General features: G+C 42.3%; 1 protein-coding gene across 4 annotated transcripts in view; it reads left to right on the top strand.

The window, feature by feature from the left end:
* The window catches only part of MEIS3 (Meis homeobox 3), a 314,711-nt gene extending 311,200 nt beyond the window's left edge, over nucleotides 1-3,511 (top strand). For 2 of the 4 annotated variants that reach the window (XM_073549111.1, XM_073549110.1), the window contains one exon: nucleotides 2,632-3,511. In XM_073549111.1, the coding sequence (XP_073405212.1) occupies nucleotides 2,632-2,894 (263 nt within the window). In that variant the 3' untranslated portion in view covers nucleotides 2,895-3,511. Of the gene's footprint in view, nucleotides 1-208; nucleotides 297-2,631 lie in introns of all 4 variants that reach the window. The other 2 variants (XM_073549113.1, XM_073549112.1) reach the window with 2 other exon arrangements.
* The last annotated feature ends 13,846 nt before the right edge of the window (nucleotides 3,512-17,357 follow it).

The raw sequence follows: 17,357 nt of genomic DNA, 5'->3' as shown, positions 1-17,357 counted from the left end.
AGCTTGCTAACATATAGAACATAAGATATGAACCTGAGTTTCACCAGCTATTGTGTGACCACAGCCCCCATCAGGGTGGACTGGGAGTTGTAGTTCCCTTAAGTTGGACTCCAATGTTACATGGGGTAGGCCAGGTGACACACTGCATGTGGGCGCTGGTGGTGCCACAGTGAACTTCTTGTGGTCTTAGTTGCCTGTCTTCCCCTAGGAGCGATGGGAGGATTAGGCATGGCCGTAGGTATGGAAGGGCAGTGGCACTACATGTAACCCCCTGCCATCTTTCTGGTACTAGGGATGTAAGTAAATATTTATATATATTTGTCTTTTGACCTGAAAGGTGGGTGGGCCGGGTGCCTGTCAATCACAATTTTCCAACCCACTCTTACCATCGTGAGCACGTCACCCTTATCATGTAACGAGTGAATAATGACACGTGTCATGCATGACCACCGCTGCATGTGTGTAACTGAGAGGGTGTGCGGGGTGTGAGATCGCATTTATACGTCAAATAGGAGGCCTCTGATTTGGTTGCCACCATTTTCTTTCTGTGCAGAATTTTAGCACTTTTATTTTATTTTTTGTGCAAATTTCCCATGCAAAACTCATGCCTAAATCCACTTTCCGTACACATGAATGAGGCCTCCGCAACCTCCGCTCACTTGCATCAGAAATTTCCTGCACAGAATTCCAGCTACACAATCGAAACAAATAATAGGAGTCTGACGTAGAAAAAGTCTGCAGATTACAGCCTTGAGTATCTGTCATGGAAGTATACATCAGATTTTCTTGTGACGAATGAGCATAATATCTTTGGCTGACCACTATCATTGCCGCCTGAGGCAGTCGCCCAGCCTCCAGACTGATAAATCTTCCTAGATTTGCAGAGATTCTGAATATTGCTGCAGAACTGTGAATCGGCCAGTGTGGCCCTCTGGTAAGAAGATGTCATATTGGATTTCACCCAACGTTTACGGAAACCTAGTTTTATTGACTCTAGTCTTTTTCTATCAATAGAAAAATAGAAAATACCCCCTATATGTTAAGAACAAGACCCCAATGTCTACCTGTTCCCTGTCCCACATCTGTAGTTCCAGCAGTCATTAGGTGTGAAAAATAAGGGGGGCTAGACCGCCATAGATGAAACACGGCACCGTAGAAGCGTTAGGATCACTTTATCCTTAGCTGGAGACATCAGGGAGAGGCAGCGCAGAAGGGGATGGAGGTCTTCCCTGTGTCTCCGTGCAGTATGTAGGAGGGGGTAGGGCTGCGAGGGAGAATTAGCCACAGAAGATGAGGACACAGAACCCCAGCAGGAGCTAATTGATAGGCAGCAAACTAAATAGTCCGTCTGTGGCGGCGTGTCGAATTGTAGTGACTGCGCAGGTATGTAGATTTCTCTGCTTCCGAGCGGCGCTTTATCATGGGTCAGCGGAGGGCGCACTACGCTGCAGCGGGAAGTATTTCATTTTATAAATGAGGGATAGCATTAACCCTCTCCGACAGCTGCAGGGAAAGCCTCTATTGTACTAACTTCAACATTCAAGAATCAGCCAAGACGACAATCTACATGGCCAAACTGGATTTAATCCATTGTATCTCTGTGTATAACCTTAAAAAATGTATCTGACCTCATTATAGGCAACTCTTATAATGGGATGTGTGAACCATGGCATTAAAAATGCCTAGAAAAGGGAGCGTGAGGACTGAAATTGGCGTCATTCATTCTCTTTTGTGCGAGGCAATGCATGACCTGACCCAGAGCCAAGTTGTTTGACTGCATGGTGTGAATGAAAACACGTTGTACTGCACATATCAAAAGAATGTCCCACCAACATTAGCCTTGTGACCTGTAATCAGAGGCAACTTTTATCTTTCCAGCGGAATTTAAAGAGGATTTTTCACTGGATTTTTTTATTTAAACTGAATGACTCCACCAATTTCTGCTGCTCCACTGATTCTGGAACAGTTTTTCTTTTTCTTCTGTTCTTCTCTGTTCCAGAGTTATAACCCCTTGAAAATAAGGATGCAAATTTTCCCTTCAACAAACTGGGCGTGTACCATAGATCTCTGTGGGCGTTGGCTTTTTATCTGCTGATGCCAGCCAATCAAAACACAGCCACACCCACTGAATAGCTCTGTGGTGTATACTCAGTTAGTGGAAGGGAGAATTTGCATCTTTATTACCGGGGGGGGGCATAACTTTGCAACAGAAGATAAAGAAAAACTGTTCCAGAATCAGCAGCAATTGGAGGAGGTGGTCAATTTCAATGGAAAAATCCACTGAAAAGTCCTCTTTAAAACATGGATTCGAATGTGTTGCTATGGTCAAAGGACAGAATATCTGAGAATTTTTTTTTTTTTATAACCCTGGGTCCAATCTTGGTACTGTTCTGTGCAACCAATATCTTTTCTGGAAGCATTTGAAAAGAACATTTCTACATACCGTAATTTCTCCTTAGCCATTAAAACTTTTTAAGATAATTTTTCAAACATTTCTGAATTTTTGAATGAATCATTTCCCTGTAAAATCTTTATCCTGGGGAGGGGTAGATAAATACAACTGCTTACATATATTTAAATATGGCTGAAAAACTAACATTTTTTTTTCTTCATTTTCTTTTTGGCCTACAGGCTTCCAAGGGATCCCAGGGGATTACAGCGCAGCCCCAAGCTCTATGACCATGGGATTCCCGCCGGCCGGTTACACGCCCGCAATGCCCCCGCACCCTGCCGGCCTCCGTCACGGACCGTCTTTACACTCCTACCTCCCCGGGCACCCACATCACGCCTCCATGATCCTGCCCACAGGCACCTCCCCTCACCACTTGGTGTCAGCGCAGAGCCCGGCAGACGCACTTCTGAACGGTCAAAACATAGACATTCACGCTCACTAACATTCAGCCATACCGGGTGTCAGGGTCATTACATTTTTATCTTTTTTCCTCCAGCTTCCAAAATGACAAAGCCTTTGAACAAATCCTCAGTTCTTGCTGAGCTTGTTGCCCATCAGAGGGAGAGAAAAAAAAATCCCCTCCAGCCGAGGAGTGACTGCCACGAAAAGCAAAGTATAGACAAACGAAACTCTTTTTACCGTCTTCCTAAATATGTCGCAGAGTGGACTGAAGAGCTGACACTCGGTGTGAAGATAACACTCATAGTTCTGGGTTTTCTTTTTTTTTTCACGCACACCACCCCTTGCCCCACAGTTTCCCTTTTTTCCTTGGATGGACCAACATGAAACTTGAGTCAACAGACAGATGTGAACTAAAGCGCGCGATCATTGAAACTTTTTTTGTTCTGTTTTTTTTTTTTTTCTATGCCATCACTTGCAGCAGGGACTAAGTTAAACTTGTAAATTTTTTAATTAATATAATTATTTGGGTTGATACGTGTATTGTTTTACTTGTTTTTTTATGATAAAGAAAAAGAACTTAAAAAAAAATTCCACTGTGGATGTATATATAATTGTATAAATATTTATAGCACTCATAAACTGCAGGGTCTAGAGGAATGCTTTCAGTGGATTTTTTTAATTTATATCAGTCTCCAAATTCAAACTTCACTGGTTATTTAAAGGGGAACTTCAAGTTGTATAGGTTTTATGAGCCCCAACCAAATGCCCATACCTCTATGGTCAGTGGTGCTCTATTGTGAACACTGGAGAAGCCATGCGATCATACCTACCTATATTACTGTCTGTAAATTGGAACATTTAAGTCCTGCCTCCATAAATCCACCCTCACTTTGGGTGGGGTCTATGTAAATCCCACCTCTTTCTGATTCAAGATCTGCCTTAACTATTCAGGATTGTTTCAAATAATACAGGACACTCCCTGCAAATTCAACGCTTCAAAACTTATAAGACCTGTGTGTGCTGCGTCGTCTCCTGAAATATCTGTAAGGTATATAAGAAAAATGTTCGAGGTGTTATTTCCCTTTAATGAAGTGAGAGATCCTATAGTTGGAGAAGGTTGGCACTACATTCTTCGACATTAGGCTCTCTCGGGCAGAGTGCATGGCTTATTTGGTGGTCTTCACTGAGATTGATAGAGAATCTTCTACACGACCTCTGTTTTCCTGAGCTTGTGCTGTGACCATCTGAATAATGACCTAGCTAGTGGGTTCATGGAAATCTAATTGGTTGAATTTCTTAGTGATGCACTATTGGATGGTAACATCTACAGTTGTGTGAATAAGTGTTTGCCCCGTTTCTAATTTCCAATTTTTTTTTGCATGTTCGTCACACTTAAAAGGTTCAATCAATCACCAAACAAATGTAAATATTAGACAAAGATTGCACAAGTAACACAAAATGCAGTTTTTCAATGAAGGTCTTTATTATTAAGGGACAAAAATCCTTTCTCCTTTAGGATTTTTTTTGTAAACAGCAGAATTCATGGTTCCATTTACAACAGCAAGTCTTCCAGGTCCTAAAGCGGCAAAACAGCCGCAGACCATCAAACTAACACCACCATATTTTACCGTGGGTATGATGTTCCTTTTCTGAAATGTTGTGTTATGTCTACGCCATATGTAATGGGACATACTCCTTCCAAAAAGTTCACCTGTTTCTCGTCAGTCTACAGAATATTCTCCCAGTTTTGGGGGATCATCAAGATGTTTTCTGGCAAAACTGAGACGAGCCTTTATATTCTTATTGCTCAGCAGTGGTTTTCGTCTTGGAACTCTGCCACGCAGGCCATTTTTGCCCAGTCTCTTTCTTATGGTGGAGTCATGAACACTGACCTTAACTGAGGCAAGTGAGGACTACAGATATTTGGATGTTGTCGGGTCTTTCGTGACCTCTTGGATGAGTAGTTGCTGCGCTCTTGGGGTTATTTTGGCCTGCCAGACACTCCTGGGAAGGTTCATCGCTGTTCCATATTTTCGCCATTTGTGGATAGTGGCTCTCGCTGTGGTTTGCTAGTCGCAAAGCTTCAAAAATGGCTTTATACCCTTTTCCAGACTGATAGATTTTAATTACTTTGTTTCTCGTTTGTCTCTTGATATCTAGCTTTTGAGTATCTTTTGGTCTACTTAACTTTGTCAGGCAGGTCCTATTTAAGTGATTTCTTGATTGAGAACAGGTGTGGCAGTAATTAGGCCTGGGTGTGTCTAGGGAATTTGAACTGAACTTCCCAAAGATGTGATAAACCACAGTTAATTTATGTTTTAAGGGGGGATTCACTCTTTCAAACAGGGCTCTGTAGGTTTGGATTTCCTTTTTCCCTTTATAATAAAAACCCTCATTTAAAACCTGCATTCTATATTTACTTGTGTTATAATAATAATAATAATCTTTATATAGCGCCAACATATTCCGCAGCGCTTTACAGTTGAACAGTTTCAAACACAACAGTCATAAGTAACAACGTTAACAATACAATAATTAAAGCGAAATAAGACGACCCTGCTCGTGGGAGCTTACAATCTACAATGAGGTGGGGGAGATACAAAGCACAGGTTTGTATTTACAATGATGTATTTACAATGATGGTCCAGCCATCTTCAGGGGGTGGGGGTTAGATGGAGATAGTGAATGGGCTACACACACACACACAAACATAACATGACTTTGATTACTGAATGTGATAGGCCGCTCTGAACAAATGTGTTTTGAGCGAGCGCCTAAAACTATGCAAATTGTGGATGGTCCTAATATCTTGGGGTAGAGTATTCCAGAGAATTGGCGCAGCACGGGAGAAGTCTTGGAGTCGGGAGTGGGAGGTGCGGATTAGGGCAGAGGTTAGTCGAAAGTCATTTGCAGAGCGCAGCGGTCGGTTAGGCCGATAGACAGAAATGAGGGAGGAGATGTAAGGGGGTGCCGCACTGTGGAGAGCTTTGTGGGTGAGAACAAGTACTTTGAATTGTACCCTGTAATGAATTGGCAGCCAGTGTAACGACTGGCGAAGAGCGGACGCGTCTGAGTAACGATTAGCCAGATGGACAACCCTGGCTGCTGCATTAAGGATAGACTGGAGAGGGGAGAGTCGAGTGAGAGGGAGGCCAATTAATAGAGCATTACAGTAGTCCAGGTGGGAGTGGATCAGGGCGACAGTGAGAGTTTTTGTTGTTTCCATGGTGAGAAAAGGGCGGATTCTAGAGATGTTCTTTAGGTGTAAGCGGCACGAGCGGGCAAGAGATTGTATATGGGAGGTGAAGGAGAGATCGGAGTCAAACATAACACCCAGACAGCGCGCCTTATCTTGTGTTATCTTTGTCTAATATTTAAATTTGGTGATCTGAAACATTAAGTGTGACAACCTTGCAAAATAATAGAAAATCACACTTTTTCACACAACTGTATGCCTGTACTTGCTTCTTCTGCTTCTGTTTAGTATTCTGGGTCTTGTGGTACTGTCCAGGCAGGGACCTTGAAGATTAATTCCTCACATGTTGTTTTGTTATCTCCATGCTCTGAGCCTTAGGCGCGGTCTTACACTATTTTAACCCCAGCTCCCTACTTCAAATGCCAGTTATAAGTTCTACTTATCCTGGTTTACACATGTTACTCTGACCCTGCTCAGCTAGTTTGTTTCCGATTACTGACCTCAGCTTGTGATTTGACTATTCTGCCTGATGACTTTGTTTCTATCCTGACTCTTGGTACTGACCTGGCTTACTGACCATCCTCTGCCAGCCCGCTTTACCAGCCCACAGCCACTCAGTTGACTCAAGCCAGTGGCCCTTGCTTAAATTCAGATCCCTTTATAGGGGGTTAAAGGCTCCCCTCGAATATGCTAGATCGAGTACCTAGCGCAAAGTCTCTCCATGGAAGCCCTTTTAAGTGCCAGCCTTCCACTGAGAGTGCGCCATTACTTGGATGTGAAGAACATTGTTCTGGTCGCCTAGTCCAATAAATTAAAGTAAAGTAGCAGCTGTGGATTTGAGTATAGTGCATGCCTCTTAAGACCTTAAAGTTTCCTCTACTTGAAATGCCCCGTCTGTTTCCAGATTTGCTGACCCATTTACCTCCTTCCCAACATGACACCCTAAAGATGGCCATTAAATTATTCCTGATGGTCATCTCTTTGGTATGTTCACTAAGAAATGGTGGAAAAAAATATTCACAGATGTTTGATTTCTTGTAGTGGGATTTATTATTTCTCAGAAGTAGGAACCCTGGAGTAAAACAATCTTTCTGAGGTTCCTTCTTGGTTAAAAGGTTGTGGATGACTGTGCTCAAAGCCAAGCTGTTTTCTGAAAAGTCTTATCAGTGGGTTATTCCCATCTCCCCATGGTAGCCAAGATGTTCTGTTGGTTGATTCAGGCAGGCCAAGGGATCTGGGGCAAAACCCGTGGGACAACTTGTTATTAATAGGGACACATGAAGCAGAAAATGGTTTATGTGCTTAAACAATTGGCACCATATTTCTATAAAACATTGAGACAGTTAATAATATATGCTATATATTATATATGCTATAGATTTCTATGAATGGGACATGGTTTAACAACAAAATGATTGTGCCACACATCTTATGGATGAGTGATTAACGAGGTTGATAAGATGGTCTTCCATGTGGAGTGGTCGCCATCTTGATTTTGGTACAGCTCTCCCTTTGCCGTTCTTGCAACTATTAATGCTTGTGCCCTGATGTGTCAAAAAAAATAATAAAGAAAAGATACACATTTGGATACAGAAGTGTATAACCCCAACCCCCTACCATATTCCATATCTATATCAAACAAGGATATGACCACCATAGTCTGACAGCCGGCCTCCTCCTCACCCTCTGCCCCTCTTCATCTTTTGCACCTGCCAATGACAGTGCCAACAATGTAATCTTATTTGCCCTCAGGGACATGGATGGTGACAGCCCGTCTAGTTCCTCCCACTAGGCTGACCTCGAGGTCAGTCTGCAGCCACTAATTATGGGTGGCCTTACAACATTAGTGTTTTGATGAATCAATCTCCTGTTTGGTCTGGAGGGACTTGCATGACTTGTCTTCCTGTGGAACTGGGGACAAGAATTTTTTTTTTTAATCTTCTTGCCGAGTTTTTGCTGTCCTAGATCAGACGAGATCATAGCTTCTTCAGAACTAGTCTTTGTAAGAGGAAATTGATCCAGGAAAGTGACGTTTTTATATTTTACATACTGATCGGGACTGTAGTGATCACTGACTACTCAGCCGCCTAATGGGTCGTCTACTGACTTTTCAATTATAGAGTACAGCTTATAAAGTTTTGTATTTTTGGAATTTTAGAGGCTGATAGTCATCATTCCACGATCCCAAACTAAGAACCCAAGATTGCCCTTATTTCACCCAAATGCCACAAAAAAGTGCTCACAAGAAGAAGAGTGGTGGCTGACATTCCTTGAACCAGAAGATCATGCAAAGATGAAAAACAAGTGAAGTTTAGGGAGATTGTGTCTGTGCATTGGTATTTGACTAAACAGCCACCCAAGTGTCAGTTCCCCTAAATCTCTACATACAAGATATGAGCAAATCAATTGGCAGGACCTGGGTCTAACGTCCACCTCTCTTGTCCATGGCTGCCAGATAGGGGAATTAAAAACATCCAGGATTAGCCAGCCTGACACAACTTCATATGTGCAATACACCGCGTTAATGACTTCATGCTGGACCTACAAATCCAAAGAGGCGACATAGATTCCGGCATGTAGGAGGAGGTTCCCCTGTCAGGTGGCCTTGGACAACTGACATGTCTGCTGGATCAGGGTCCTACAAATCACTTTGATCATCGCTATTAAATACAAATTTCATACTAATCCTACCTTCCAAAATAAGACCCCAACACAAAAATACAGAGGTGCCTAATAATATAATGCTGTGCAATATCCTCCCATTGTATGCTCATGGAAGTTGAAGGCAGCCATGACTATGCCATAGAGCGTTCCTGAAAGTGGGAACTATTTCAACCCAAGTCCGGGTCACCTGGACAAAGAAGATAATATGTTGGGTGTCTGAGAGAGGATGTGCCCATTCCTGCCAAATTCATTGCAGGGATTATAGCAGAAGGCAAATGATGATGACTTTGACTGCGACCATCATGGCAGACAGTATTTAGCATACTAAACACCCAAAAAGTGTCAGGAGAAGCTAAAGACATACAAGTTACTTCACAATAATTCTAAAGAGATTTTTTCCCCAAAAAAACTTTATGATCTATCAATCAGACTTGTCATATGTGTGCCATTACTGGGATTTGAGCCTAAATGTAGGGTATCATTGGTTTCAATAGAGAGATGGCCAATGTCGCGATCATTATGGCCGGACCTGTCTACATGACCCTTTCTGTGTATGGCCAGCATTATATCAGAAGCACCTATAGTAAAGAAGAACCCAAAATAAATTAATGCAATCTTCAGATTACTTGTGGAGGATGCACCTTCCGCTGCTGAGTCTTGGGCACTGCTCGACCCCTTGGCCATACTGTAGCACAAACTAAAAGTAGATATGTCAATTAGACGTAGATGACTCTCGCTCTATGTCTTGAAAAAAAATTCTCATTGTGTCTTTTCTACTGACTGCAGAAGTGTAGAATTTTAATACAAATTTTGCACTTTTTGATCTCCAATTTGGAGGATTTAAGGCCATATAATGGTACAGTGGGTGTGAGGTCTTATATAGACAGGTGTGTGCCTTTACAAATCAAGTCCTATCAGTTTAATTAAACACAGCTGGACTCCAATGAAGGAGTAGAACCATCTCAAGGAGGATCACAAGGAAATGGTAAGCATGTGACGTAAATATGAGTGTTTGAGCAAAGGGTCTGAATACTTGTGCCATGTGATATTTCAGTTTTTCTTTTTAAATAAATTTGCAAAAATTTCAACATTTCTGTTTTTTCAGTCAAGATGGGGTGCAGAGAGAGAAATGAGAAAAAAAATGAACTTTTTTGAATTTACCAAATGGCTGCAATGAAGCAAAGAGTGATAAATTTAAAGTGGTCTGAATACTTTCCGTAGCCACTGTGTGTGTACACAATGTTTTGTTTTTTTTTTAGGTAGGCAAGATCACTGCATTTTTCACAAGGAAGATAATTCAGGAAACATCAGCGTTTATTTTTTTTAAGCGTATTTTTAGCGTTTTTTTGTTTGTGGCATTCTAAGAGCTTTTCCAACATTTTTGACAGCTGTGATTATTTTTTCAGAAATTTTCCATTGGTTTTGGTGCGTCCTGTTTTACTGGTGTTTTCTGAACTTTTTTTTTTTAGCTCCATTCAACAATGAAGAAACTGCTAATAGTTTTTTTTTTTAAGTAAAAACACTCACAAAGACACCCAGACATCCCTGCGAGCCTTCCCATTTACTTCAGGTGGCAGAAGCCACCTTAAGAATGGACGTGCCACTTTTTTTAACTGTTGGCATTTTTGTTTGGAGACCTGAAGCAGTAAAAAGACACTTAAAAGCCTGAACATGGGAATGGCAAGTCTTTCACATAGAAATGCACATGTTTATTATTTTGAGCATTTGGTTAGCGCTTTTTCAGTGTGTGGGGGGGGGGGGGTTGGAGCAAAGTCCACCTGAAAAAAATGTAGTAAGAACAACCCTAGATCTTTGGTCTTGACAACAAAAAACCTCTTTCGGTGGTTCCAATGTATCCAGCAGTACAATAGCTGGCACCAAGAAAGAAATATTCAGGTAAGTGGTATGAACTCTTGCGCCCAACTACTAGACACACCACGGATTTAGGAGCAATTGGTGGAAAGGGAAGTATTTGCAATGACCGAAATTGGGAACCTTATTTCACATCCTCAACCGCAATCTGACCGTGGGTTTGACTTTTCAGAGTGCAGACATTTCTGAGTGCGTCTTATTACATGGTCCTCACTGGGATATTTCGGATACACACACAGGGTTGTAGACTTCAGAATGAACTGATACTTCTGGGACAGATGCCAGACTGAGAGGGAAGATAAAATGGTCTGAAAGACTCGGCAGAGCAGAACCTATGTTTAAATATATCGGAGAGCAAGAAAGGAGCAGATGTGCTGGGTCAGCTGCACAGAAGAAGGATGACAGAGAAGAGTTCATCACGCCCACCACAACTGCATTCCAGGTTTTCTTAAGGAGATAGGCATACATCCCCAAATTCTCCACAGCGGTGGGCTACACTGTAGAAATATACTACTCTCAAGACTTCAAATTTATTTGAATTTAGAATCAGCATCAATGAAAAGAGTTTTATCTTAAAGTTCCTGACCCTGATGGAAAATCTGGAATGAGGTCCCATCTTTACATGCAGTTTATAGTACTGGTGCCCTCTTGGGCCACCACAGGTGCAAGATCCCAAGTGCAACTGCAGCCTTTGCACCATGTGCCCTGGAAGTGCCCAGACTAATGTCACAACAAAGAAAACACTTGCACTTAGGTCACGACCCAGGATATCGCACACAGTGATAATAAACACAGTGATGTCACAGTACAGGGATAATAAACAGTGATGTCACAGTACAGGGATAATAAACACAGTGATGTCACAGTACAGGGATAATAAACAGTGATGTCACAGTACAGGGATAATAAACACAGTGATGTCACAGTACAGGGATAATAAACAGTGATGTCACAGTACAGGGATAATACACAGTGATGTCACAGTACAGGGATAATACACACAATGATGTCACAGTACAGGGATAATACACACAGTCATGTTACAGTACAGGGATAATACACACCATAATGTCACAGTACAAAGATAATACACACAGTGATGTCACAGTACAGGGACAATATAAACAGTGATGTCACAGTACAACGATAATAAACGGTAATATAACATTACAGGGATAATAAACACAATAATGTCACAGTACAGGTATAATACTCTCAGTAATGTCACAACACAGAGATAATACACGTAGTGATGTCACAGTACAGGAATAATACTCTCAGTGATGTCACAGTACAGGTATAATACTCAGTGATAGGGGATAATTAGCAGAGCGATGATGGCTATCTTGTGGGGATGTTTGTTAGTAACGAGAATGCAATGGGCTGTAATTATTACGCAGTCACTTCTGTGAAGTATACACATGCCATCATCCATAAGGCGACTGATCCAATAGAGAGCTACACATATGGTGTATTTCTACCATGTGATGTGATTTAACGTAAAATCTCCATAATACATATTTCATCGATGTAGGATGGATTTGTGTGTATGGTCCTGTGATAGGGGGTCAGATTAGCCAGCAGGATATGGTCAGTATAAACACTGCCAGGCGCCTGTATGGTAGAAGCGTTTGCAGCCGGTAATTACCCAGAGACAGGGCCAGGAGTAAAGGGTGTTTTGTTATGACTGGGAATAGTGAGTGATTACTGGGGAAGGGTGAGAACTTAGTGAGCAGAGGAGAAGTGATTATATCCTCATCAGGTAAGAACTTGGGATTAGCGTTAAACCCCTACGTGTACTACCATTGTCACCCTCCTTATATACCCACATTGTAGGGTGGAGAGGTCGGAAAGAAATTACTGTCTACTGGCCTGTTAGTAAAAGTGGGGCACAGCAGTAATTTTATAGGATTTGCCTCCAGTGCAGGTTTCTGAAATATATTAGGTCACAGTGGTTATTATAGGAACACTACGAGGTGGACCTAAACTTTTCTCCAAGCAAATTAGCTTTATAGTTTTTTTTTTCTTTTATGTCCAAGTACAATATCAATCCTTATTAGGGCTGTGTGAATTAGGCCTATCGGACCCCAAACATATTAAAGAAGAACTCGCCGATTTTAGCAGGATCGACTGACCATCTAATGTGTATAGGGAGGTTGGGAACAATAGCATCTTCAGAGTTGATCGGTCACAAAATTTCACAATACAAACTATACGCATTATTAAATAGACCTCTTAGACCTGGTAAGATTGGTGTACTTACTTTGAAAATCCATATAAAAATAGCTATATTTTCCCTGATGTTAAAATGCGCATTGTATGGGTCCAGCTATAGACTAAGAGAGCTCATGCATCCATTTTGTGACCAGGTATATGTAGAGTAGCAATTATATCCTTAAGAAGAAACCATTCCTAATCATCTATGTAATGGTGTGAAAGAGTGTTAAAATCTATATTTACCGATTGCCATCTTCTCAGGTTTCCAGCGCAGCTCCAGTCCTTGTCTTCTTCACGTGACATGCCTGCCTTTAGCTTGGTCGGCTCATAGTGTTTTGGTGCGTCTTTCCCGATATAAGTCTGTAAGACTCAGGACATATCTCCCCTGACTTACATTGAGAAAGTGACCCCTGTGTGAGCCCACAATTCTGTTTTCAGGTCACATGAGCCAGAAGAGGACTAGAATTGGGCTGGAAACCTGGAAAGACGGTGATCGGTAAGTATTTAAATACGATTACACACCATACATAATTAGGACAGATTATGGAATTAACATTTTAATGATTGCTCTTCTTTAATCTCAGTACCCACAAGTGTCTGACTACAAAAGCAAGATCTTATGTAAGCTTCATTTAAAAAAAACAAGGCATCCAAAGTAAAACATTCTGTAAAGTTGGTGTCTTTTTTAAAAACTAATTTTCAGACCTTTATAAGCCATTCTTGGAGTTCTTCATTCTGGATCTAAAATTAGCTGGAATGGTCAGCGGCTGCTAAGGAAATCTCTGTCTCTCTAGAGGACCAGACCATGACTAAGGGCCCCGTCACACATAGCGACTCACCAGCGATCCCGACAACGATATGAACTTGTCAGGATCGCTGGTGTGTCGCTACATGATCACTGGTGAGCTGCCAAACAGGCAGCTTCACCAGCGATCAGCAACAGCGACGACGAGCGCACGGTATCGCTGTGTACCTTAGATACCAGCGCGCTGGTGCAGGGAGCTGGTAACCAAGGTAAACAGCGGGTTTCTAAGCGTGGCGCTTAGAAACCCGCTGTTTACCTTGGTTACCAGCTCCCTGCACCAGCGCGCTGGTAACTAAGGTACACAGCGGGTTTCTAAGCGCCACGCGGCGCTTAGAAACTCGCTGTTTACCTTGGTTACCAGCTCCTGCTCGCTGATCGATGGTCTCCCGCCTGCCACACGCAGCGATGCGTGCTGGCCAGCGGGAGACCAACGATCAAAAAAATGTCCATGGCTTTCCACAATAATCAGCGATACCCGGCAGGGGAGCCGGTCGCTGACAGGTGTCACACACAGCGATCTCGCTTGTGAGATCGCTGTTGTGTCACAAAATTTGTGACTCGGCAGCGATCTCGCTAGCGAGATCGCTGTGTGTGACGGGGGCTTTACATTACAGGGACAATCTATTGACCATGTAATGCTTTGCTTCTCCTGTGGTGGTGCTGCAGGAGAACTGAACACCTGCTGTTAACCCATCTTACAGAGCTGATCAGTGACTATCCCCTCACAGGTCAAACCCATAATCAGCCTATTTTTGGGGAAACCTTTTTAGCAAATAAACTTAATCTAACGGGAAAGGATCATAGAGCCGACAGCTAGCGCTCCTGACTTCTCCTGTAAGGGGGTAAGATATGATGTCTCTTATGCTTCCCTTCCCTCTGTCTTCCAGTTCCTAATGTTTACAGATGTGTTTTTATGATTATTGCCTGCGGTACTGCTACATGTATAACGATGTATTACCACTCATTACTTATGGTATTGCCACTTGAATGTGTTAAAATTGTATAGATAATTGTATATATTCCCTCATGTTCTTGTAAGATAATACTGCATGTATATTATGGGTCATTTGTGTATGTACAGTTAGGGAAAGTTAGTGCATCCTTTATTGGGACTTTAGAGGAGGGCACTTAGTATATAGTTTCCACCTAGGCGGGGTAGTTGTAATTATGTTGTGGGCCACTAGGTGGGGTATACTAGTGGGGCCTGATAGTAGTTTCTTAGAGGGTTATTGTAGGAGGGGCTGCCAAGAGTAAGGTTAGTGAGGAAGGGTGGTTTAGTCAGACGGGGTCAGGGTGCCCAAGAGTCCACATGGGCTATAGGCCCGGACAGCTTGGCAGCCACGTAACGTTAAGTCGTTATTGCCCACGTTACCCACGGCCACTGCAGGTCTTAGCAGTGAGTCAGAACAGGAAAAGGAAGATGTGGCATCTTACCACCTGGGCCAATGCTTTTAGGGCAGAAGATGGCTGGACTAAGGAGATGAAAGGAGTTGGAACTTCGACGAGATCGGTACAGACGGGCCGGATGCTTCACCGGGGGTCACCAAATGTAGTGATTGATGAATTCATGTCTGGGGCGAAACAGGCTGAAGGAAATGTCATTGTAGTGAGGTCAGACCTGGAAGGAACTTCGAAGCAGTCTAGTACAGTCCGGTCCGGTTGTGTACTGCACAGAAGTGACAGCAAGCAAGGGAAAGATCAGAAAGCAAGTAAATGTGATGATGTACCAACTGTGGGTGAAACATGTGAAATCCTAAGTAAAGAAAGTGTTAAAGTTGCCTCAGACTGTGTCTCCCTTGATGTGAGTCGCCTAGAAGAGAGGGACCATTATGGCCTGGAAAGTGCCCGGGTGAAGATGGATCTGGAGATGTAGGTATGCCGAGGTACATAGTATTGTTTCATGTAGGGGAAGGGCTGGGCGCAGCTGCCACCAGAGTACAGTTCACGACTACGGTCCTGGCCCTCCCTTACACTCCTACACAGGGATACTCAGATCAGTCCACCATTGCTGTGTTCTCTATGGGAGAGCTTCTCCTAAACTCCTCTGGCAGTGCCCTATCTTCTTTGCGAACAAAAGGATTGGCCTTTGGTATTCCACTCATCTGTTGGGGGAAATTTGGGAGCCTCCATACACATTTGATGGCCGACCATTTACACCAAATTCGGCAAATTCAAATGACTTTCATCTAATGTCTATGGGGACCTTTACTATAAAACTGTAGAGAATCCTCTTTCCTTTGAGATCCAATCTCATTTTTGTCAAAAAATAAGCAAAAAAGCAACAACAGATGAGAGAGAATACAAAGTATAATTGCCACAACGTGAATGAGCCCTACGTGGTTTGTAACTTCAGTGATTTGGCTAATATTATTATTATTATTATGCATTTATATAGCGCCATTTATTCCATTGCGCTTTACATGTTAAATGGTGAAATATAGACAGGTACAATAAACATGTGTAAGACAAGGGACACACAAGTACATAAGGAGAGAGGACCCTGCCCGCGAGGATATTGGCTGAAATTACAAAACAAAATGTCATTATTTATTATTAAGATCCATTTATTCCATGGCGCTTTTCATTAGCTGTAAAAGGGCACGTTCCCATGTAGCATTTTACAAGTGGTTGTTCCATTTCTCCATTCCTCCAATTCCCAACCACTGGTCCATATGGAACTGAGCAGTTCTTCAAAGACTTTGGTTTCAGAGCCAAAATCCAGGCATCGACCTTTATAACCTTACCAAAAAGATGTAAAATTTTTTTGCAAGTGCTGTTGGAAATATTGGGATTATTACATGGTTTAAAATTAAGGCCAAAATTAAGGAATTGTTCAGGAATGATCGTCACTTTTCCTCTCCTCTATTTAGAAAATTTCCTGACGGCTGATGTGGATGCCGAGGCGGTAGTTAGTGATGCCTGGCTGGGAACATGCCTGACCGGAAAGGACGAACTGCGCTTTCCATGGATTTTTACACCGCTGGGTTACCCGCCTTGTGTCTTCCATAGCCGTGGACGGGATCAGAGTGAATTTTTGAGCACCGTTTATTTACACAATTGGGATTCCTATTTGAACCCCTGCTTTCGCTCACAGCTTGGATAATGGTTTATTTTACTTTGAGCTTGTGTTTATAATCGGATTAGTGTTCAGGTAGCCCAGGCAATTAGAAGTCTGTTCCGGAACGAGTAAGTATTAGAGGTGCCCACAGAACTGTTGGCTCAACAAGTGGTGTCATTGTCAATCCCATCAAGAAGCAAAGAAAGCTTAACCGAGCGTGAATGTTCGTATCTAGAGATGGTATAGACATACGATCTCTTAACTGGGCAAAGTGGACCATGATCTGTTTGATCACATTGATCTAGGATTTCTTGTTTGTTGTAGAGACCTCTGGATACTGGGTAAGCATCAAAATAAGAGCTGTAGGGGATCGGTAAGAGTATTGTTTTTTTTTAAATAAAAGAAGTCAAAATCTGTTTGCTACAGAACATCCTCTTTTAACTTACTTTTATAGAAATCAGTGCCACCACTAGAGGGAGCCAACTAACTTTTAAAAAACTTTTTACATATTACAGAGACATGTCAAAAGTTTTGATTGCTGGCGATTCAGGTGTAAAAAAAAACCTATGCCGATCACAAACAAACTTGATTACAAGCAGCCATGAATGTATTTTAAACATGATACAATAAAAATCCTGGATTTTAAATTTCTGGAGCAGGACCTTTCTTCCTTTTCTTGGATACGTAAACC

Source organism: Dendrobates tinctorius, unplaced genomic scaffold (genome assembly GCF_039654945.1).
Source record: "Dendrobates tinctorius isolate UK_male_01 unplaced genomic scaffold, ASM3965494v1 ptg000158l, whole genome shotgun sequence".
Lineage (NCBI taxonomy): Eukaryota > Metazoa > Chordata > Amphibia > Anura > Dendrobatidae > Dendrobates > Dendrobates tinctorius.
Note: the sequence above shows the minus strand (reverse complement) of the source record. Positions and strands in the feature narration are given on the sequence as shown.